Genomic DNA, 25,873 nt, shown 5'->3' on the forward strand with positions numbered 1-25,873 from the left:
GCTCTAAAACTTTGGCTTCTGGTAGTCCTTGATGTGTAGAACAAAAGACTCAATGGACACGTAGCTCCAAAAAATCATGGTTTTGAGATATAAGCCTCTGAAGTTATAGGTACAGTGAAGACGTTTAAGCTGGAATAAATTCATTTTCTCGAGAATGGCCGACTCTGGAGATAAATTACGAATTAAGTCGATTTTTATTTTTAAATTATAATTTTTTGGCATATAATATATTATACTAGTGACGTCATCCATCTGGGAGTGATGATGCAATGGATGATTTTTTAAATAAGAATAGGGGTCGTGTGATAGCTCATTTGTAAGGTTATTCAATTCTCTATTCACTAATGTAAACACTAACATAATTATTTATACAGGGTGTCCAAAAATTTTGCTAAATTTAATTAATTGAGACAAAAAGAAGAATGTATATAATTTATTTTATTCGAAATACATTTTACTGCTGTCAGAAAACAGAAAAAAATATTAATTTGAAAAATAAACATTGCTTTTCGTTTAAATTAAATGTTCAAACTGCTAAGAGGCAGATGGGTGGCAGCTTTAATATTCAATTTAAGCGAAAAACAATATTTATTTATCAAATAAACATTTTCTCCTGTTTTCGGACAACAGTAAAATGTATTCCGAATTAAATAAATTATATACATTCTTCTTTTTGTCCCGATTAATTAAATTCAAAAAAATATTTTGGGCATCCTGTATAAATAATTATGTTAATGTTTATATTAGTGAATAGAGAATTAAATAACCTTTTAAATGAGCTATCACACGACCCGTATTCTTATTTAAAAAAATCATCGATTGCGTCATCACGCCCAGATATGGGTTACGTCACTAGTATGGTATATATGCCAAAAAATTATAATTTAAAAATAAAAATCGACCTGATTCGTAATTTATCACCAGAGTTACCCATACTCGAGAAAATGAATTTATTATTTGTAATTATATAAATAAATTATATACATGTTAGCTATTTGTATGCCAAATTTCATGTCAATCCAAGCGATTATTTAAAATTCATAGCAAAAGCCGTGAGTACCTGGACTATAAAAACGTCTTACCTCGTCGCACCTATTTATGGAGAAAATAATAAATTTATACAAATGATATATAAACGTAATAGAATGTACCTAGTACTAATTTATTTTCTTTTTGCTATTTATAATATTATGCACATGCATTAAATAAACCCAAAAAAGTGATTATCATTTACGCAAAATTTTAACAGCTTTTATTGAAAACCGCAGAAACGAGTTCACACGTAGTATTCAGAAGTTATTTAGAATACACCGTTTTAGTGGTAAGGTCACTACGCTGTGTTATGTCTCGATTCTTAATAAACCATAATAATATAATATATTATGTGCTTTTCTCTTAAATTTGTTAATTTTTAAGACTTTTAAAATAATATTTTCCATAGAAAATTTAAAAATTTTGTAAGTAGAAGTAAAAAAATCTGAGTACTATGTTTTATATCTCTGTGTTAAGTGCTTTTTCTGTTGTTGCAAACTGATTTTCTACCAGAGGTTTCATCCTTACCGTTTGTTAGTTTGCGATTTGTTTTCAATAACTTTCAATTCTTTTTGTGTTTCGTCATTTAGCTTAAGAAGCCCATTTTTATGTAAAGCTTACATTTAACATGTATTTGCAAATAATCAAATAATTTATATGTGTATTAGAGTGTATTCATTTCTTTACTTTACTAGCACTTTTTAACAAATTTAATGATGAGCGGATAAGCACAACAAAAAAGTAAAGACATGTTAAACCGACTGGTAATGAAGCTGAAAAAAAAAGAACAAAGAAGGAATCTGTCTTTGTCCTGGTGCATTTCTCTACCATTGTAAAAACTTTTCTTGTACGCCTTGATTAATGCCTCCTCTAACACCAGCTCCTGCTGGTGTCGGCATATGCCATTGGTAATATCTTCATGCCAAACTAGCTTTTAAGATTTTACTTTAAGACCAAAGACCACAACTTTTTTGATTTTACCTCTGACTTTTCTGGAGCAAAGTAGGTAGTTTGTTTTCTGTCGATAAATAACTTTACCAACCTTTTACAATCTGGACTCTAGACAATACGTGTTGAGTTTGACTATGATCAACGCCCTTGTAAGTATCAGTAGGCACTATGCGTATAGACCAGGGCATTTAGGAAAAAATAAATCTATTTTTAAATGCAGCACCTAGAGCTAGAGACTTGCTACTTTTTGCATTTTTTCAGGATGATGTCAGGAAAAATGTCTACTATACAAAAATGGGTGGAAATGCATAATTGCACTGTAAAGTACATAAGATGCATCCAAAAGTGCATAAACATGTCAAAAAAAGTGTAATAATGGCCAGATTTTGATACTCGGACGGAGACGCATATGCCATCAGAACTGACCACCGGGGCACCTGGTGCACAGTTTCACTGCTAAGGCACGTCATCTGAAATTTCGAGGGCTTTTGGCACTAAATTGATGCAATAGATTACTTGGGGGTTTTTGGCGTCGCTGAACAAGAATATGCCATCAGAGCCGACCTCCGGTGCACCTGGTGCCCAAAACCCTCCAAACTTCAGAAGATAACATGCCTTAACAGTGACCTTGGGCACCAGGTGGTTCGGAGTTCGGTTCTGATGGCCTATGCTATTCGTGTTCAGCGACTCTAAAAACCTCTGTGAGTAATATGTTTGCATAAATTTAGTGGACACCCCGAACCTCCAGATGACAAGCCTTAACAGTGACTCTGGGCGCCAGGTGCCCTGTTCGGGCTCTGTTAGGTCACTGTTACGCCCAGGACCCCCAAAACCCCCCGAGTAACATAATGTGGCCCTTAATATACTTATTTTGAAATGTTTATGCACTTTTGGATGCATGTTATACACTTTAAAATGCAATTATGCATTTCCACCCAGATTTTCTATTGTAGACTTTTCCTGGCATCATCCAACACAACACAATGCAAAAAGTTGTAAGTCTCTAGGTGCTGTATTTAAAACTCGGAATTATTCCGGCATTTTTAGTGCTAAATGCTATGGTATAGTCATCTACTTTGCAATATAAATTTACATGATATTTCTTGGGACCAAGAGATTCTTCGCATTGATATGCCAGAAATTTCCTCTGTTATTAAACAAAATATTTCCTTCACTGCGCATTTTAGCTATTTATTTATCTGGTCAAGCTGAAAAATGTTTAAAAATTGAAATCGTTTAGGGAACATCCATAAACTACGTCGTAAAAATTTTGGACTTTTTAATACCCTCCCCCTTTCCGTCGTAAAGCATCATTTACAGTCGACTCCCTCCCCCATGTCGACGTCGCAATAGCAACTCATGACCCCCCCTTTTTTTTTAATGTCATGTTATTTCTGGATTTTTTAAAGTTAACTCTTAAACTGTATTTACGAATTTCACTGCACAATTAGCATTATTTTGACAAGAGACAACACTTATGGTAGGGTAGCAAAGTATGCTAAATGTGCAGTCACTCGAGCGTTATGGGGACCTATTGGGTTGTGAAGAGTAGGTCCTAAAACCAAAAAAAGTTAAGTTTTCCATTTTAGTGGGCGCTTGCCATTTTTTAATTTAATTTTCCATTTCCAACAATCGTTTTTTTCCAATTATAACGCCATCTATACATAATTCGAAAAAATGTTACTTATTTTTTCGTAAGAAATCCAAATCTGCAATAAAAATGGGGGCTCCTATTTAAAATTTTAAAGTAACCCCCCACCCCACCCCCGTGGGGGTCGTGTTTGGTGCCATTCGATAGAATTTTCAAAAATATTAAATAAGTGTATTTGACAGTTTTTCGATCTGATGTTCATTTCGCGAAATATCGCGAGATTCGTATTTAAAATATTAAATTTACCCCCCACCCCTCTCCGTGGGAAGTCGTGTTTGGTATCATTCGATAGATTTTTAAAAAATATTGAGCACATATTTTTTAGTTTTTTGATCTGTCATTTATTTCGCGAAATATTCGCTTATTTCTTGTGAAACTTTGGGACTCACCCATTTCCTTACGCCCGGCTCAAATCGTCAGATTTTTGAAATATTAACTCTTTTGCATGTACTTAACTTACCTCATCTTAATCTGACAATTTCGAGTTTTTTTAAGGATAGATTTTCTTTTTCGGGCCCCCCCTTAACGAACTCCCCTGCATTAAGAGCCAATATATGGTAGAGGTACATCTGCAGGGCACAAGGTTTCTCCCCATATGATAATCTGACGCGCTCGAGTAACTGCAAAAATCCCCGCTTGGGCTCCCCTACCATTATATCGGAGTTCATATGCTTGCATAACTGTATCATATTGTAGTAATAATGCCTTTTACAAAATTAGGCTTTTATTCTCATAAAACTTGACAGTAGAATTAATTTGAATGACAAAACAATTAATCAATAAATTAAACAATGACAAAAGAATACTAAATTATACTACATTCACCCGGCCCTATTTTTGAACAAAATCTTGCAAATATCTTGGTTTATTTTTAGTTCTAGCTGATTTACGGCTAGATTGAAAATCTGAATTTTCCAATCTTGGTTCATGATTATCATCAGGTACTTGATTCGGTTCTTGAATAGATAAATTTTCTATGTCCTCTGGTATTGATTCAGTAGTGGAATTCTCTAGTGTATTATTTGGACTTTCATTTTCATCTTCATCATTATCTTGATTCAATAATTTCAGGTCACCTCTAGGAGCTAAATGCTTCGTTGAAACTGTACTTTTCTTTCCGTTTGGATACTGTATTAGGGCGTAATCTGAATTGGCTTCTAAAAGATCAACCTCTTCAACTAAAGGATCAAACTTACTTTTTCGTACAAATTTTCTTAGTAATACTTTGTCTGAATCTTTAAGCCATGATGCAATAGAAGTTCCGCTAGTTGATCTTCGCTGATACGTAAACAAACGTTCATGAGGTGTACAATTGGTTGCTGTACACAGTAAACTTCTTATAGAGTGCAGAGCCTCTGGTAGAACAGTCTCCCATTTAGTGATGTCTAAATTTCTGGTTTTCAATGCTAGATTCACTGCTTTCCATATAACTCCATTGTATCTTTCGACTTGACCATTTCCTCCAGGGTTATATGGTGTTGTTCTACTTGAAGATATTCCTTTAGAGTGTAGATAATTAATAAATTCTTGTGAAGTAAAGCTAGTTCCCCTGTCAGAATGTATATATGCTGGCATTCCATATAAACAAAACAGTTGATTCAAACATTCAATTACTGTCTGACTAGATGTATCTGAGCATGGAAAAGCCCATGGAAATCTTGAAAATTCATCAATGATTGTAAGCATATAAGAATTTCTAGAAGAACTGGGTATTGGACCTTTAAAGTCAATGTTCAATCTTTCGAAAGGAGCTGTTGATTTAATTAAATGTGTATCATCTTCTTTCTTATAAAATCTGGGTTTGATTTCTGCACAGATTGGACAAGAGGTAATTACGTGTTTAATTTCATCTAAAGAATAAGGTAAATTTCGAATTTTTACAAAATGGTTCATACGAGTAATTCCAGGATGCGATAAATCTGAATGTAATTGATATAACTTGCTTGTATTATTTATATTATTGCATATTCTTGATAGTGCATCAGCTGCATCATTAGCTTTTCCTGGACGATAGATAATATCATATTTAAAACAAGAAAGCTCCAAACGCCAACGCAAAATTTTTTCATTTTTGATTTTACTTGTATGGTTTGTATTAAACGTGAACGAAACTGATTTTTGATCTGTGATTAGTTTGAATTGTCTTCCTAAAAGATAGTGTCTCCATTTTTTCAATGCTTCAACGCAAGCATATGCTTCTTTTTCAATTGCAGAATGTTTTCGTTCAGAATCTGTAAGGGTACGTGAGAAAAAAGCAACGGGTCTTCCAGATTGACTCAGTGGCAGCTATTGAGTGGCAGCAATAGCAAATTCAGAAGCATCAGTTTCAACAATGAGAATTTCTTTTTCATCAATTGTCCATAGAAGTGCATTAGCTATATCAGTTCTCAATTCCTCAAAAGCAAATACCAAGTCCGGGCCTAATGGAAATTTCTTGCAATCTATAAGACCTCTAATTTTTGCTGAAAAATTATTAACCCATTTTGAGTAATGTGAAAACATTCCAAGTGCCCTCTGAAGACTTTTAGAATCATTCGGAACTGGTAAATTTAGTAGAGGCTTCAATCTGTCTGGATCAGGTTTCATTGTAGAGTTTTCTATTGTATATCCCAAAATATTTATAATTTTTTGATTGTAGTGACATTTATTTTGATTTAAAGTTAACCCATATTTTTTAACAGCATTTAAAAAATTCTGTAAATTTAAATCATGTCTATCTTGATCCTCACCACCAACTGTTACATCATCTAAATAAGCGTAAACACCTTGTAGACTTTCTTTTTTTATGATAGAATCAATGGCTCTCTGAAAACATGATACTCCATTGGTAACCCCAAAAGGAATACGACGGAATTGGTAGAGGCATCCACTTGCCTCGAAAGCTGTAAATGGTTTGTCAGATTCGTAAATTGGTATTTGATGATATGCGTATTTTAAATCAATTGAGCTAAAAATTTTATATTTTGATATCTTAGACACTAGTGAATCAATATTCGGCAACGGATAAGCATCAAGTAATGTGAATCTATTTATTGTTTGAGAGTAATCAACTACCATCCGACGTTTATGATTTTCGTTTTTAGTTACCAACACTTGGGCCCTCCAAGGTGATTTACTTTCTTCAATAATTTCTTCTTTAAGGAGACGTTTTATTTCTTCTTTAATAAATTCTTCATCTTCCTGTGAATGCCTGCGAGATTTAGTAGCAATAGGGTGACAATCTTCTGTTAAGTTGGCAAACAACGAAGGTGGCTTAATTTTAGCTTCAGTAAGACAGCATATCTTAAGAGGTCTTCTTGGTCCTCCAAATTTAACTTCTAAGCTTTCATGTTGTTTCATAATATCTTGACCCAAAATCACATCTGTACAAAGCTTGGATAAAACTAAAACTTTTGTTTGATCATATTTTTCTTTATCAATCTGAATGTTTATTAAACAATAGCCTTGAATATTAGCTGAGAATGACATAGATGCCATAGAAACTTGGACCCCTTGTATTGGAAAAATTTTAAGCTTATTTTCAATAGCGAATTCATGATCTAAAAAGTATCTGAGCTTCCAGTGTCTATTAAAGCGTTGGCATCAATTTGGTTAACTGTTACTTTGGCTATACATTTTGAAAGCGATTGAGGTTTTTCCATTGAAGAAGCGATTACCATTGTAGATGCATAAGTTGATCTCGTTTGACTTTTCTTTGATTGCATGCACATTTTAAACCAGTGTCCAATTTTATGACAGTTTTGGCAAATCGCAGCCCTTGCTGGACATACAGATCGAGGATGTCTTGGATGTCCACAAAAATAACAAGTCTGACCAGGTTTTGTTTGAACAGAAGCTAAAGTAGTTTGTTCTGAATTTGGATGACTACAAGATGCTATATTATTTAATGATGCATTATATGTATCAGATTGTTTTTGAGAATCTTCTAAAGATCTAGATTTAGATAATGCTTTTTCCAAAGATAAAGAACTAAACTCTAGTAATCTTTGACGTATATTAGATTGAACGAGACCTTTAATAAAAGCATCACGAATATAGTCATTTTTATTTTCGTCTGAAGAAACTGCTTTAAAATTACAATTTTTAGCCAAAAGCTTTAACTATTGTGCATACTGATCTATAGATTCGTTTATTTGTTGTTTTCTTGTAGCTAGAATATGTCTTGCGTAAATCTCATTTGTAGGTTTAATATACAATTCTTCCAAAATTTTGATAGCAGAAATGTATGTTTTTGCTTCGCTTATGTAATCATATACTGAATGTGAGACAAAATTGATTAAAAGCATGTACTTGTCTTTATCTTCTAGCGATTTTTCTGTAGATTTATTGCTTTCCAAAAAATTCTTAAATGTTTCGTACCAGTGTTTAAATTCTTTGGCGGCAGTTTGGGAGTTTGGATCAGCCTCTAGTTTATCAGGTCTAAAGTACTTCTCCATTGTATATTTGGTATATTTATGTGAATAAAATTGTAGTAATAATGCCTTTTACAAAATTAGGCTTTTATTCACATAAAACTTGACAGTAGAATTAATTTGAATGACAAAACAATTAATCAATAAAATAAACAATGACAAAAGAATACTAAATTATACTACACATATCTTAATACTTAAACATTTTGTTTTTATTTCGATGCCATTTCTTTTATTAAGTATAAATAAAATGCACTAACTAAATAGAACACATTATTTTTTTGTATTCGTTCTTTAGAAATGCTTCACATACAGTATTCAGCAAATAAATGAACTAACAGTTTAATATTTATTGACTAAAAGGGAAGTTCCCTAGGTTGGCTGTATACCATATAGTTAAAAAACTCTAACAAGAAGTAAAACCACTTCTATGTAAATTGGTATATTTATTAAAACTTAAAAATCCCAATGGATTGAATAAAATATGTCCAATTCAGAACGTTTTCAGACCGATAGGTTCTGAACGGACATATTTCGTTCTGAATTGGACATATTTTATTCAATCCATTGGGATTTTTAAGTTTTAATAAATAGACCAATTTACATAGAAGTGGTTTTACTTCTTGTTAGAGTTTTTTAATATTTATTGCTTCCAGACATTGTTCTGTATAGAAACGTTTGTTTAAACACAAAGAACAATGTTTTGTTGTCTGTTGTTCTGCACAAACGTGCTAATAGTAATATTATTTAAGGCTGTGACTGATAAAACCGAAATGCAAAGTATGTGATAAAAGTATCTAATATAATTCTTTTTAATTCTAAAATAGAGTGAACCTTTTGTTTTCATTTATTTTTAAATTCATTTATATTAACATATTTTGATAATATAATCTCATATAGGTAGTGTTGAAGTTTTAAGTTCTTATATCATCACATATCTGATACTTTTAATAATGCTGCCCTCTGGTAAGAAGCTAGTAAAAAATTATATTTAGACAGGATGTACACTCATGGCCCCCTACCTTGTGTCGGATACCATCGTAATAAGCAAAGTCCCCCCTCCCCCCTTTTCTACGACGTAGTTTATGGATGTTCCCTTATCGCCTTCTCTATTTTGCTACATTTGATTCCCGCAATAGTAATTTTATAAAAAAAAACTTTAAAATTATAATATGACAATCAATCAATATACATACATATACAGGATACAGGTCAATAGATTCTTGTTTTATTTTTAAACGATTTTCAAATTCCAAAGGTAAAAACCTTGTAACTTAGTAAATTTTCAGCAAACTAAAAATACTGCTTAAGTTGCAGATTTTTATCCACGTCAAGGTTTTTAACTTTAAAACTAAACCGCGTCTCTTATGTTAATATATTCTAATAACGATGTAATTGTTTAATTATACAGAACGATCAACTGAAGGAAGCGTTAGAGGCTGAACGCAAAGGCATGGGAAAATATTTAATTCAAGGAAGACAATTGAATGATGATCTATATTGTATGGAAAAGCAGGTATGTACATGCATTGTTTAGGTATAGTTGTTATCGAACGCGTGCATGCACGAATACCGATTCTGAATCATCGCAGCGGACCAGCAGCGGTCACGCTGATGTGATGACGAGAATAGTAATTTAGCATTGTTTGTTGTCAGATTTATTTGTTGTCAGTCGATGCATACAGTGAAAATATAAATTGTGCCCATTGTGTGATATAATAAAAGTAAATGATAATGATTAAAGAGATAATAAAACATAAAAATAAGGCAGTCAGTCCATCCTCGATTGTTATACTTTGTATTCAATTGGCGAAAATTCTTTTTTTATATTTTCAAAAACCCTGTTACCACATGGTGGTGACAATACATTATAATGCAGTACAAAAACAACTCCATATTAATACAGTAGAACCCCGAAAATCCGAACTAATTGGTGGGACAGCCGGTTCGGATTCCGAAAAGTTCGGATTATCCGAAAGTTATCCTGGAAAGCATGGATGAATAGTGCACTTTTTAAGGAATGATTTGAAAAACAATTTGTTCCATCCGTTTCGATATTCAATAAGGAAGTGGAAAAGCTGTTTTCCTACCACCAAATATGACCACCTTATTGCAACCCATGGACCAGGGTATTCTGCAGTTTATAAAACTGTACTATAAAAAAAATTGGTACGGACTGTATTAGAAGGCGAGGAAAGCCGTCCACTACTGACAACCTGAATAAAATCACCGTAAAAGATCTCATTTATTGGGTGGCTGAGGCCTGGGACAACATCCGTTAGACTCTAATTACAAAATCATGGAAGAAGTTGTGGCCAGATTTACAATTTGAAGAAGCTCCATTACAAGATGATCTAGAAGTCGTAACACAACTTCCAAGATGTATAAACAAAGAAGAAAGTGCAATTACAAAATGTATTGAAGCTGACGACAATGGGCACTAAGAATTTATAGATGACTTGGTTCAATCTTAAGGCAACACTAATGAAGAAGAAGAGAGCGAGAAAGAAGTTTTTCTGCCAGATCGAGTGTCACGCGCAGTTGCCACTAAAGCTCTGGATGTGGCTCTACGTTACGTGCAGCAGAACTCTGCTGCGTTACCGGTCGATGTAATGTTTATGCGTAAATGGTTTAACATCGCTGCGTTAACTCGCTACACCTCCATGCGTCAGACGAAAGTTACCGACTTCTTAAAGAATACGCCTTATTAATCCTACATTGTTAAATTTTCTGGTTTTACTATGTATGATAAACATGTTTTTAAGTTTTTGTCTTGAATTTTTAAATTTTTTTAACTTTCCGTGGGTTCGGATTTGCCGAACGTTCGGATTAGCGGGGTTCGGATTTGCGGGGTTCTACTGTATATAACTTAATCTTAAACTTATATTCGAGGCAACGAAGCATTAAACCTAGGAATTTTGTGCAGTAAGATGAATCGTCATGCAACTTTTTGCATTCGATTCGAGAGCGTGTCAGGCAATTTTGTGATCTAAATTGATCTCCGGCAAAAATTTTTGTGCATGAGAAAATGCATTTTCAAAGTTCATCTCGAAGAGATGGAAAATGAAAAATTTAGAACTCAGGAGATATTGACACTGGGGGTCACTGAACACAATTTCATGACGGCCATGGTCTCCGAGGTACCTGGTGCCCAAGGTGGAACTCGTCGCCTGGGACGATCGAATAATTCGCGGGACGATCCAATAATTTGCGGGACGATCGAATAATTCGCGAAATGAACATTGGATCGAAAAACGGAAAAATATTTTAATATATTTGTGTTTAATATTTTTCAAAAATCTATCGAATGACACTAAACATGACCCCCCACTCCACCCCCTGGACATGGGGTGGGGGTAACTTTAAAATCTTAAATGGACACCCCCATTTGTTATTGCAGATTTGGATTGCTTACGAAAAATAAGCAACTTTTCTTCGAGACATCTTTTCGAATCTATATTTATTCTCTCTATATGTCATTAAATATCTTCAGTAATACCTCTGTTGCATTTTGTCCCATTTATTTCATCATTTCACTAGTTATTCTGTTACACCCAGCTGCTTTTTCGTTTTTCATTTCTGCAATAGTTTCTTGCAGTTCATTTATGGATATAGGATCTTCATTATCATCTATTCTTTGATGCAACACCTTCTTTTCTTCGTGATAGCAATAAATTTGTAGCATCTCTTGAAAATATTCTCTCCACTTGTTCATTATTTCATTTTCTTCTGTGAGAATTTCGCCAGTTTTATTCTTTTCGTGCATGCACGAATACCAATTCTGTCATAGCAGCGGTCACGCTGATGTGATGACGAGAATAGTAATGTAGCATTGTTTGTTGTCAGATTTATTTGTTGTCAGTCGATGCATACAGTGAAAACATAAATTGTGCCCATTGTGCGATATAATAAAAGTAAATGATAATGATTAAAGAGATAATAAAACATAAAAATAAGGCAGTCAGTCCATCCTCGATTGTTACACTTTGTACATATTCAATTGGCGAAAATTCATTTTTTATATTTTCAAAAACCCTGTTACCACATGGTGGTGTCGGGCGACAATACATTATAATGCAGTACAAAAACAACTCAATATTAATATCTAACTTAATCTGAAACTTATAGGCGAGAGCAATAATCAAATATAATCGTTATGCAACTTTTTGCATTCGATTCGAGAGAGTGTTAGGCAATTTTGTGATCTAAATTGATCTCCGGCAAAAAATTTTGTGCATGAGAAAATGCATTTTCAAAGTGCATCTCGAAAAGATGGAAAATGGGTCATCAATTGGGGGGGTTTTGGAGGTCACTGAACACGAATTTCATGACGGCGATGGTCTCCGAGGTACCTGGTGCCCAAGGTGGAACTCGTCGCCTGGGACGATCGAATAATTCGCGGGACGATCGAATAATTCGCGAAATGAAGATTGGATCGAAAAACGGAAAAATACGCGTTCAATATTTTTCAAAAATCTATCAAATGGCACTAAACTAACCCCCCCCTCCACCCCTGGAGATGGTGTGGGGGTAACTTTAATATTTTAAATGGAAATCCCCATTGCTTACGTAAAAATAAGCAACTTTTATTCGAGACTTTTTTCGAATTGTGGATAGATGGTGCTATAATCGGAAAAAACGATTATCCTGATACCATAGTTAAATTATATAAATATCTCGAGAAATACACTTCCAAACAAAAAACCAAAAAATACGTGTTTAATATTTTTCAAGATCCTATCGAATAACATCATACACGACCCTCCACTCCACCCCCTGGAGATGGGTTGGGGGGTAACTTTAAAATCAAATAGGAATTCCCATGTTTTATTGCAAATTTGGATTCCTCATGAAAAAATAACTAACATCTATTCGAAACATTTTTTAGAATTGTTGATAGTTGGCGCTAATAAATAGTGTTTTTACGATTATAGCGCATCTATTTATAATTCGAAAAAATGTCTCGAATAAAAGTTACTTATTTTTACGTAAGGAATCGAAATCTGCAATAAGAAATGGAGGCTCCTATTTAAGATTTTAAAGTTACCCCACACCCCACCTCCAGGGGGTGGAGTGGAGAGTCGTGTGTTTAGAGTCATTCGATAGATTTTTGAAAAATATTGAACACTTATTTTTTGGTTTTTTATTTGGAATTGTATTTCTCGAGATATTAGACCGTGTCTATAATTTACCTATGGCATCACGATAAATCATTTTTTCCGATTATAACGCCATCTATCCACAATTCGAAAAAATGTCTTGAATAAAAGTTGCTTATTTTTACGTAAGCAATCCAAATCTGCAATAACCAATGGGAGTTTCCATTTAAGATTTTAAAGTTACTCTCACCCCACTTCCAGGGGGTGGAGTGGGGGGTCGTGTTTTGTGTCATTGGATAAATTTTTGAAAAATATTTAACACGCATTTTTCCGTTTTTTGATCCAATCTTCATTTCGTGAATTATTCGATCGTCCCGCGAATTTTTCGATCGTCCCAGGCGACGAGTTCCACCCTGGGCACCAGGTACCTCGAATACTATCGCCGTCATGATATTCGTGTTCATTGACCTCCAAGACTGATTGACTCCTTGACTAGCAAAATTGAACTGATTTCCGTCAGTATTTCCTGAGTTATAAATTTTTCATTTTCCATCTCTTCGAGATACACTTTGAAAATGCATTTTCTCATGCACAAAAATTTTTGGCGGAGATTAATTTAGTTCACAAAAAGTTGCATGACGATTTATCTTACTGCACAAAATTCCTACGTTTTGGGCTTTTTAGTGCTTCGTTGCTTCGCCTATTAACTAATATTCTGCTATAGATTTACATTATGTAAAAATTTGACCAATTACTTCTTATTTCTGGCGAGCGTCCTTGCTTCTATTCATGTTGATCCCCCTTTTCGAATACTTTTCCTAGGGTTCTATCATGTTTGTCGTGGTCGACATTTTTTCTTTGCGTTTTTGCCCGACAAATTTCTTTCACCGGTTTTGTATAATCCATTCTCTGAAGATGACCCCACCAATTGAGTTACCTTCTTTCTATTTATTCTAAGGTTGACTCGATTGCCAAATCTTCCCTTATTTTAGTGTTCCGAAGTCTATCTCTTTTTGGTAACTCCTCGAACTCGTCTGAGGTATTTCATTTCTACTGCCTGTATTGTACTCGTTTGTCGTTCTGTTAGAACCCACGATTCGCAAACAAAGGTTAATACAGGCCTATATATTGACTTGGTCACATTAATTTTTCGTTTTCTTGATATTTCTTTTTTGTTTATGAATTTGTTACTGATTGGATAATAGAGGTTCATCGTTTTTTGAATTCTATTATTAAGTTCTGTGGCATGTCTTCCGTTGTCTTCTAATTCTACTCATAATTATTGGAAGTAGAGATTGCAATTGCTGCATCCAGCATCCAGCAATCCAGCTGGATCCAGCGCTTTTTTTACATGCTGGATCCAGCAAACCGTGTTGGATCCAGCAGCGTGGATCCGCAAACATGTCAAATTCGAAATAAGTTACTTAATGTCTTCATTAGCCTCTTTATTCAAAGCCGTGAGTCGGCAACTTGCCATTCTATGACGCTAGCAGTAGCTGAGTATGCTAAAAAGCTTCTACAGCCTAAAAGTTTGCATCGATAAAGCGTTGAAAGACATTGATTCTGAGATAAATTCTCTGCTGGCGAATGGTCAATAATCAATGAGTTGATCGCCACTTTTTAACCGGTGAAACTGGCTATAAAAGCTCTTTGCAGATGAGAGTTGACTTTGATAACGGCCGACACAACCATGAAATTTGGCTTAGACAAACTAAATAGCCAGGACTCTAGCCTTAGTGCCGATATATCTAAAGCACTACCAACAGAATCGCGGAATGGTGCCTCTCTGAAATTACAGGTACATTAGTGGACTTACAAAATCTAAAAAAGTATGGCGAAGGACTAAACAATCCTGGTTATTTCCTCATACCGAAAAAGAATGCAGTGCGACAAAAGATGAAAAATTTGTTGTCGTATAAATAAACAAGTGATTGTGGAACCAGTGCAAGAGGACATAATGGAAGAAGATGGGCCAACTAATCCGGAGCCAGTGAATTTTACTGGAACAAGAACTTAACATTGAATTGAAACGAGAAAGAGAAAACTTTTATAACCAAAAAAAACTGATTCTCGAAAGATTTTGGAAAAGGAAATGGTCATTTATGAGACCGAAGGAGTGAAAGGCGATCATTTGTCGTGACTATTTAATGATCATAAAACCGACCAGTATAGAGCCGAATGAAAGGGCTTTCTCCGCAACCAGCTGTATGTGCAGTTCTATGCGCAGTAGGTTAGGCCTATGTTTTTTAAGGTCTCACTTCTAAAAAAACTAAATAATTCATGTTTCTGTTGTTTAGAAATTTAGAATACAGACAAAAAACATTAAAATCGTGTTTTTATTTTGATTCCACATTTTGCTGGATCCGCGCTGGATCCAGCTGGATTCAAGCCAATCTTGCAAAAATCCAGCTGGATTAAAAATGCTGCTGGATTACAATCCCTAATTGGAAGGTTCGTTCTTATTCTGTATTTATTACTTCTATTTTTATGTTTATCTTTTCTTTTTCTTCATTTTCTCCCATGACCATAACTTCTGTTTTATTTTTATTAATTGTCATTCCATATTTTTTTAGTCTTTCATTTCATATTTCTATATTTCTTTGTAGTTGTTTCTCATTTTCGGCCAATATGACGACGTCGTCAGCGAATGTTCCTTCTGAAATTTCTATAACTCACATGCATTTTTTCACTTTTACGTTACATTCTTTAATTATCTTGCTCCTTGTCACAGACTCTCGTTTGTAATAAATGGTTTTAATGTTATTTTTTGACTGATGACATAATTCATATTGTTGTAAGTGTTCTTAATTGCCCTTATCGTTTTGTTACTAATACCTCTCTATTTCTCTTCTCTAATAACTCCCATAATTCTTGACTTGGTACGGTAACAAAAACCTTTTCAAGGTCTACATATATGTACATATTTTTTCCTGTTGTTGATATTTTTCTATTATTTGTTTGATGGTAAATATATGATCATGGGAGCTACTGCCTTTTCTGAATCCACTTTGTGATTCCTCGAGTGTACTGTCAATTTTTATGGTTATTCTGTTGTTCATTATTTTTTCGTATATTTTTAGGGCAGTGCTTAAGAGTGTTATTCCTCTGTAGTTTTTGCAATCCTGTCTATCGCCGGTCTGAGACTTCTACCAGCTCATTGATGTTTGTTCTTCTCTCTATATGTCATTAAATATCTTTAGTAATACCTCTGTTGCATTTTGTCCGATTTATTTCATCATTTCACTGGTTATTCTGGCCCACCTTGCGGCTTTTTCGTTTTTCATTTCTGCAGCAGTTTCTTGCAGTTCAATTATGGTTATAGGATCTTCATTATCATCTATTCTTTGATGCAACACCTTGTTTTCTTCGTGATAGCAAGGAATTTATAGCATCTCTTGAAAATAATATCTCCACCTGTTCATTATTTCATTTTCTTATGTGAGAATTTCGCCAGTTTTATTCTTTCTGAATCATATTTCTCATCATTCTTCGTTACCGATTCTGAATCATCGCAGCGGACCAGCAGCGGTCACGCTGATGTGATGACGAGAATAGTAATGTCACATTGTTTGTTGTCAGATTTATTTGTTGTTAGTAGATGCATACAGTGAAAACATAAATTGTGCCCATTGTGCGATACAATAAAAGTAAATAGTAAATGATAATGATATATATATATAATAAGCGAGTCTTCTACAGCTGTCGCCGCTTCTCGCATCCTAACTTCCAGCGTCTTCTGTCGAAGCAATCTTCAGTTTTTAGATCTCTGGCGGTCATTGCATCTTCGACATCCTCTCTCCAGGATCGTCTCGGTCTACCTCGTTTTCTTCTAGTGTGGAGTCCATTTTTCTGTTTTTTTCGGCCATCTGTTTTCCGGCATTCTCTGAAGGTGTCCGTACCAGTTGCGTCTTTTGGCTTCGATTGTTTCTATTAATGATAATGATTAACGAGATAATAAAACATAAGGCAGTCGGTCCATCCTCGATTGTTAAACTTTGTTTTCAATCAATGATTGGCGAAAATTATTTTTGTAAATATTGAGAACTACTGATTTTTCTAATTTCAAAAAAAATATCACACTTAGGTACGATAACTTTTTCGAAGGCAATTTCAATCGACTCCATCAAGAACATTTTTGTTTAGTTTCCTTGATGATTAAATAATTTTTGCCTTTACACGGTTTGTACGTATGTCCGTGATGTTGTTAATGATCGATATGGTGTTCTGATGGTGAAATTTCCCTATGCTCTCTTGACTTTCATCCGTTTGGTTCTTGTTATATGAGGACAAAAATGATATTGGTAAAGTTAGCAGCACCATTTTATAAGGCCGAATTCAGATCAAGAATATAATTTATTGCTAATTTATTACGGATAGCTATATCTCAAGGAAAAGGGGTACAGGGAAAAGGGTACGTCTTGGTAGCATATTTTATTGTTAATTAATTGCTGTTGATTGGTGCATTGACCAATCCCCAAAAACTACTGCAGGGAATTAATTGCTAATTTATTATTAGTTTATTATGGACAGAAAAAATATTGCTGTGAAACTTATGAAACTAGAAAATTCCACTGCAGGGAATTAATTGCTAATTTATTGCTAACATATTAGCGCAGTAACTGAAGGTGGATATGAGCCATTACCTCCTCCATCGATTTGCATGAAAATTGGTGAGTGGTTAGAGGATATCTCAAGGAACAAAGGTGACATGGTGCCAACTTGCGCTTTTACCATGGTGGTGGATGCCACCCCTTCTCGGTGAAAATTATTTTATTAAAAATAACCCCATAATTCGATAGAGAGACAAGTTCTAAGCAAAATTTGTTATATAAAATTATTAAAATAAATCAAAACTTTTTGAGTTATTAAAGATCAAAGATTATAATGTATCGTGAGAAAACTGCATGTTTTTAGCCGACTTTTCATAAATAACTCAAAAACTATAAGTTTTTTCAAAAAAGTTGTTAATACCAAAATTAAAGCTAATAAAAAACGAAATAAAACTCCTTACTAGAAAAACCTTTTAAAGTTAACTAAAAGTGAGTTTATAGGTAATTGAATGTATATTTTTTTCTGCGACTATTCAAATCTAAGTATTCAAGCTAAATAACGGGAAAATGATGCATTTTATTACATAAACTTATTAAACATTTGTCAAATTACTTAGAAATATCTATCAAATGAGCCCCCGAACAAGTTCATAGCATCAAAATTGATGCTACAAAAATTTTTCAAAATTTATCGTTTAAATTTTTTTCCAAAAAATGTTATTATTTTTTTAAATAACTCGTTAATTTTTACGATATCAGGTTTACCTAAAAACCATTTGAAAGCTAATTCCAAGGGCTATTAAACCACGTTAAATTTAATCTTTTAAACCCCGGTTAAATGGCTCCGATTACATGGTTCTCGCAGCAAAATTTAAGCTTTAAACGTTTCTATCTCGGTTATTTTTTACCCTACAGTAATAGTAAAACAGGTAAAATATTTGATATAGAAAAAACTAAAATTTGGTCATGTATCATTTTTTACGTATATTGAGTATTTTTGGAGTTACTATCAAAAGAAAATGAAAATAACGATAATTTTAAAAATTCTGATTTTTTTAAAATTATATCTTTTTTTCAAAAATATCCATTCTAAACCGGTCAAAATTGTTGACATCATCACTTATGCCAATATAAAGAAATTATTGTAAGGATTACTATAAATTTTAATTTTTGATGGAAATGGCGTATGATTTATTTTTCACTTTTTCCAAAAAAAATTCGAAAGGGTTCTATTATTTTCATCATAACTTACTTAATTTTGATGCTATTAACTTCTTCTGGTGCTCCTTTTTGATAGGTATTCCGAAGTACTTTGATAAGTGTTTAGCAGGTATATTTTATAGAATGCATCGTTTTCCCGTTATTTAAGCTTGAATACTTAGATTTGAGTACTCGTCGAAAAAAATATGCATTAAATTACCCATAACTCACATTGAATTAGAATTAACATAAGTTTAGTTCTAAGTGTATTCAGTTTTTTATTATCTTTAATTTTATTAATAATAACTTTTTTGTAAAAGCTTATAGTTTTTGAGTTATATGTGAAAAACAGCTTTAAAACATGCATTTTTTACGAACAAATAAAATTTTTGATCTTTAATAACTCAAAAAGTACCTATTGATTTATGTTAATAAGTTTATATAACAAATTTTGCTTAGAATTGGTCTGTCTATCGATTTATAGTATTTTTTTTAATAAAATAATTTTCACCCCCGAGAAGGGGTGGCATCCACCCCCAGGGTGAAAGCGCAAGTTGGCATCATGTCACCTTTGTTCCTCGAGGTATCCTCTAACTGCTTACCAATTTTCATGAAAATCGATGGAGGTTCAACGAAATCGGAGGTGAAAACTTTCAGTGACTGCACTATATTACGGGAAAAAAATATTGCTGTAGCCGTTTCCGAGAAACAATGGGCGCTGCTAACTTTATGGTAAAGCCGTAAAGCCATTGAGACTTGTTACCGGAAATACCATAAGAATAATTTTTTTAAATATCTTCGAAGAGTTTTGTAACAGTTTTTATAATAACCATGCTTCATAGGAGTTTATGTTTATTAATAATAAAGTTTTAAATTATTGACGGTTATGCAAATAGTAGGATGACATTTTTACTTCTTATTCTCGTGGACACAATAAATTGCCACAACTATTCTACTTTGTCCGTAACCTTAGACCTCAGAATCGTTTTCACAGAAAGTAAAAATCCGCAGTATGTAAATTTATTCAAAATAATCACATTTTTATATTGTTTTGTGCAATATTATATAAACTTATTTAATCTCTCTAATTTATTACGAGTTTCACGGAATTACAATAAAAGAAATTCAACTAAATGTGGCAACAATGGACTAATGTCGAAATCACGGAATGCAACGCATAAATATTAAAAATGGCAATGTGACAATTCAGGTTATCAACTTGCTGATTTGGTTTTTAATTGTTCAGCTTTCACGGTGTAACACTTTTTGATAGTTTTAATGCTCAAATAGACATAACAGGAAAACGTACACACATATCACAATACTGGTTAATTTTTTAATTTCTTCTCAGTATTAATTGATATTACGTTTCATTACCAAACTGGTATAGGGTAAACCAATATGGATATACGGGTCAGGTACTTTCCTGCAGCGCAGATGGTGCTTCGAAAACAAATATTTAAAAGTTTAAGACTGATTACATACACTTCCACACTGTGCTGATTTCAAGTTTCCATTTTCTGGGTGTTTTCTCAATTACATTTCTTTTATTCATTTTTTTTTATTTTTTTTAATTGCATTTCTTTTAGTATATATTACGAGTATATACCTATTATATGCAGGATGAGTGCGCTAATAACCAGCAAAATAACACAAAAGATGGAAAGCATAATACGCTTTGAAATAAAAAGAGATGAAACTAGTAGAGGTTTGAAATTGCCGACGGAAACCTATAAAATTACATTACATTACCACTATAGATAGTTTCCCAACTTTAGACGTTAGCTTAAGAGCTAGTTGACTTCTGTCATAATTATAGGTATGACATTAACAGGCTTTTAATTTTGAAGAATTTACAGAGCTGTTAGAAGTAATAATATAATGAATGAGTTTGACATCAAGGCCAGGGCCCCCGCTACCATATATGCAAAGTGTGCAATGCACACGGGCGCCATCCTTTAGGGGTGCCAAAAAAAAACAAAAAAACCAAAAATAATTTTAAAATAAAAGTTGAGAAGATAGGTATAAATAGGAGAAAAGAGGAGAAAAACAGAATACTTCGGCGATGTAATTAGAGGACCTAAATACATACCATCTTCTTCGCCTTACAATACAAGGAAAAGGGGAGGGAAAGAGATGGAAAGAAACTTTCATGGTGGCCTAATATTAGACAATGTGGAACCACATTAGAAGAATTATTTTGCGCAGCAGCCGACGGAGAAGTGTTTCAGGAACTTGTAAACATAATGACGGCCAAGCTCTGAATACGGACACGGTACCTAAATAAGAAGAACGTATAAATTCAGTCACTGCTGATTCTTATGCGCTAGAACATGTCAGAAGTCAGGCATTTTAATTTATGGTCGGGGAGCAAAGTATGCTAAATGTGCAGTCACTCGAGCGTTATGGGGAACTATTGGGTTGTGAGGAGTAGGTCTTAAAACCAAAAAAAGTTAAGTAAAATTTTCCATTTTAGTGGGGACTTTCCATTTTTTAATTTAGTTTTCGATTTCCAACAATGGTTTTTTTAGATTATAGCGTCATCTATCCATAATTCGAAAAAATGTCCCGGATAAAAGTTACTTATTTTTACGTAAGGAATCCAAATCTGCAATAAAAATGGGGGCTCTTATTTAAGATTTTAAAGTAACCCCCCACCCCACCTCCGCGGGGGTCGTGTTTGGTGTCATTCGATAGATTTTTCAAAAATATCGAATAAGTGTATTTTTCAGTTTTTCGATCTGATGTTCATTTCGCGAAATATCGCGGGATTCGTATTTAAAATTTTTAATTTACCCCCACCCCTCTCCGTGGGAAGTCGTGTTTGGTATCATTCGGTAGATTTTTGGAAAATATGGAGCACGTATTTTTTAGTTTTTCGATATGTCATTCATTTCGCAGAATATTTGCTTTTTTTCTTGTGAAACTTTGGGACTCACCCATTTCCTTACGTCCTGCTCAAATCGCCAGATTTTTGAAATATACACTGTTTTGCAAGTACTCAACTTACCTTATCTTAATCTAACGATTTCGAGTTTTTCTAAGGATAGATTTTTTTTTTCGGCCGCCCCTTAACGAAATCCCCTGCATTAAGAGCTAATATATGGTAGAGGTACATTTTCAGGGTACAAGGTTTCTCCTCATGTAATAATCTGACGCGCTCGAGTAACTGCAAAAATCCCCACTTGGGCTCCCCTACCATTATTTTGTTATGGTTTTGTTCTGTTTTTTCATTTTGATATTTTAGTTTACAAAGAATAATCCATTTACTAACGGTTTTTGCTGTGAATTTTAACGAACCGCTTATATTGACATGAAATTTGGCATACACATTAGCTAACATGTCAATGAAAAAAAGTGATATTGCGTCGATGCGTGTTTTCCCCCTGGGGGTGAGTTTTACCCGTTCTCGTTGGTTAAAAAACATACGTTCAAAAAAAAACATCCGGAATTGGATAAAATGACTAATTCTACGCAACTTTGGTTCTATATAGTTTTTCACCAAGTCAATACTTTTCGAGTTATTTGCGAGTGAATATATATATTCATTTTTCAACAAAAACTATGATGTATATGCCAAATTTAATGTCGATCCAAGAGGTTCTTTAAAATTCGGAGGTTTTGTAATATTTTACCGTGAGTGAATGGACTATAAATATGACTTCTAAAGTTCAATTTCTTGCTTTATTTAAAGCACCTACCTACCTACCTACCTTCAAAAAAATGAATAAAAAAACATGATCCAAAATGCCTTAAGGGGCGCAAAAATTCTTTTTTGCACACAGGCGCCAGTAACCCTTACGGGGGCCCTGATCAAGGCTGTTCATAAATAATTAAAAAACAAATGTGATTAATTATCAATAATTTTGCTTTAATTTTTGAAATATTTTTTATTTAAAAACTAATTTCAAAATTCAACACACACAGTTTTCCTATTCTCTTAGGCCAAAAATATTCAGCTACTACCCTGTCATGTTTTGACGTTTATTTGTGTGTCAAGGCATGTCGTCTGGGGTCAAAGGTCAAAGTGTCCTCAAGTGGCTACTATTAATTATTATACTAAAAAAAAATACTACTAATTATACTGCTTTTATTTACATTTGCTTTATTGTCTTCAATCAGTTTTTACTGTATGCAAATTTAAAAAATATTAACGCCATGTTAACGTCATACCTATAATTTTATGACTGAAGTCAACTAGCTCTTGAGCTAACACCACTTTAGTTAACGTCTGAATGTGGGAACTAACTATCGATAGTGGTAATATAATGTAAATTTGTAGGTTTCTCTATCTATGTATAATTTCCCACCTCCACTGGTTTCATTTCTTTTTATTTGACAGCGTTTTCCATCTTTTCCAATTTTTGTATTTAGATTGTAATCAAAAGAAGAACTGTAGAAGATTTCTAAGATTTTTATTTCGAGAATTTGCATTCTTCACACAATTTTTTTTCTTTGTCGTAATTCAAACCATTTGTGTTGTATCTTATTAAAATCCATATTTACAACAGTGGCAGCAGCTAAATAATTGAATGACCATTGTATTTTAAACAACAAATAGTATGCATACAGAACAGGGTGCGGCAATGGTACGAGGAAGCCCAATTACTCATTTGTTGTAAGAGAACGCTGTGTCTAGGTACACGCTAACGTGTACGCAAATAAAAAAGTTAGGTACACGCTTAAACGTCATCAAATCAGTGACGTCACTATTTAGCGTGCACTCTGACTGGGTTTTTTTGGTACACGCTAATTTGAGCTGCGTGTATGCTGTGGTATTTAAAAGTATCTGGTATGGTGAGTGTCAGAGTGTGGTTAGAATTTGTCTAATCACTAATCACGTTGTGTTTACCCTTTAATATTGATTAATAGTAAAGAGTTTTCTTATTTTTTATTTGTTTAGTATTTTTTTTAATTAACTATGGAGTGTGGACAATTATTTAGTTCTATTAATGAGTTTAACAACATTCTAAAACAGTATGAAAAAGATAAGAGACAAAAATTCGTGATTAAGGGTAGCAGAAGTATTAATGATTAGTGTGATAAAGCTCAGTAGATCCGCTACAGTAATAGATAGCAATAAAAGTTAGTAACAAAAATTGTTGCAAACTTTGAGCTTCATATTATAAAATTAGTTAGAATGTTACAGGGCGTTCGATACCATAGTGGCAGACCAAACTTATGTTTTTTAAATGGAACACCCTATATTTTATTTTATGTTCGAAATCTTCTTAACTTCTCCATCACAAAAATATAAAGGTTTAATATGTTATACAGGGTATTCACAAAGTTATAACCAATTATCTATGAAAATCGTAACAAGTTCAACTCACTGTATAAATAAAAATAAACACAACAGCATTGGTTTATAAACTGGTATAACTAACTTATGTATAAAAATGATTTTAACAGTGTTTTGTACATGTCATTTCAACTAAATATTTATTTTGCCTACCTGAATACATATGCTTATGCTTTTATATACACATTGATTTATTACAATAATTAAGTTTGAACATCTGAATAGTTCTGCTTCCCTTCCCCTAATAACAAATATTTTTATATCAAACAAACACTAAACACATAATGACGTCACTTGCTTGATGAAGTTTAATTCGCGTGTACCTAACTTTTTTATTTGCGTACACGTTAGCGTGTACCGAGACACAGCGGTAAGAGAAACGAAAAAAAAAATCGTTAGAATGCTGGGGCCCCACTAACGTCTAATGCCGTTAATTATCCCATTATTTGACATTAAAGAGAGGTGTAGCCACGACTTGGCGCGCTAATTTGTTATTTCCATTATTAATCACGTTAAACGTTAGGCGATAGCTTGAGTGGCGATTTCTTTCCACACATCAAAGGAGTTACTCCGTCACGTCACTTATCGCGTTGTTTTGGCTACACTAACAAACTGTATATTTTTTGTTTTTTTATTAATTTCGTAGCAACATTAACAACCTTAAGAATTGTAGAGATTTGACATCACAAAAACTATATATGTTCAATAAATTTTTAATGTAGGGTACCATTATCCAAAATTTTCCTCACATTTATATTACCACAGTTTTTTTTTATTTTCAGTCCGTTATTCATCTTTGGTTTCCAATCCTTGTTGTTCTGACAATGATTCATTTTACGAAAAGAGATAGTTAGCTTGTTTCTCCACCTTCATTATATTCAATTAACCTTAAAAACTAACCCAAGACGGAGTTTGTAGATCGATTGATATTTTCTTGGTTTTTTTGTTTCAAGATGGCCGATGGCCAACAGTTTTAGAATATATAACGTATAGTTCATAAAAGCAACAAATATATCCGGATTTTTTTAAATACTCCTTCTGCATGATTATTACGAACTAGAAAAATGATCAACAGAAAATACAGAGGTTACAATACAATACTATACATACAGCGTTTCACGTTAAGAACAGAAGGTTGCTTAGATAGGTCAATGTATTTCTTATGAACGATAGAAGTGCGCCAATGCCACGCCATACTGATTATAATGAATCGTATACCGGCAGTCGAGTAGCCACCCGTGCCCGAGAGGTTTGGCAACACTGATCTCCATAATCGCAATGTTTCGTTCTTAACGTGAAACGAAGTATAGGTTACATCATGTTCAAGTACATATCGCACCCTCAGTGCAAGACTGCAGTAACTCAAAATTTTATGAAAATGAAGTAATCATGGAATTCGATTGTAAACATGCATATCTATCCCGTGTAAAACTTTAGTAACTTTCAAATGCTTAATGGGCTAAATATTACAACAACAACAGTTTAACTATTTTGCGTTTTTGAACATAAGTTCCGTGCAAAACTGTTGTAACTCTAATGTAATAGAGTTACAACAGTTTTGCACGGAACATTGCAACGGATTCGATAACAAGCAATAACAAGCAATGAAAAAAATAAGATATTTGTTATTTTAATATCTATATCTGTGGTGTTTAATTTTAATATACAGCGCGTCT

At 33.5% G+C, this 25,873-nt stretch overlaps 1 protein-coding gene across 1 annotated transcript in view; it reads left to right on the top strand.

Moving 5' to 3' along the window:
* Window positions 1–25,873, top strand: part of LOC114335854 (liprin-alpha-2-like) — a 307,595-nt gene that overhangs the window by 222,764 nt on the left and 58,958 nt on the right. The window contains exon 6 of the mRNA XM_050653655.1: window positions 9,458–9,562. Within this exon, the coding sequence (XP_050509612.1) occupies window positions 9,458–9,562 (105 nt within the window). The remainder of the gene's footprint in view (window positions 1–9,457; window positions 9,563–25,873) is intronic.

Source organism: Diabrotica virgifera, chromosome 6 (assembly GCF_917563875.1).
Source record: "Diabrotica virgifera virgifera chromosome 6, PGI_DIABVI_V3a".
Classification (NCBI taxonomy): Eukaryota; Metazoa; Arthropoda; class Insecta; order Coleoptera; family Chrysomelidae; genus Diabrotica; species Diabrotica virgifera.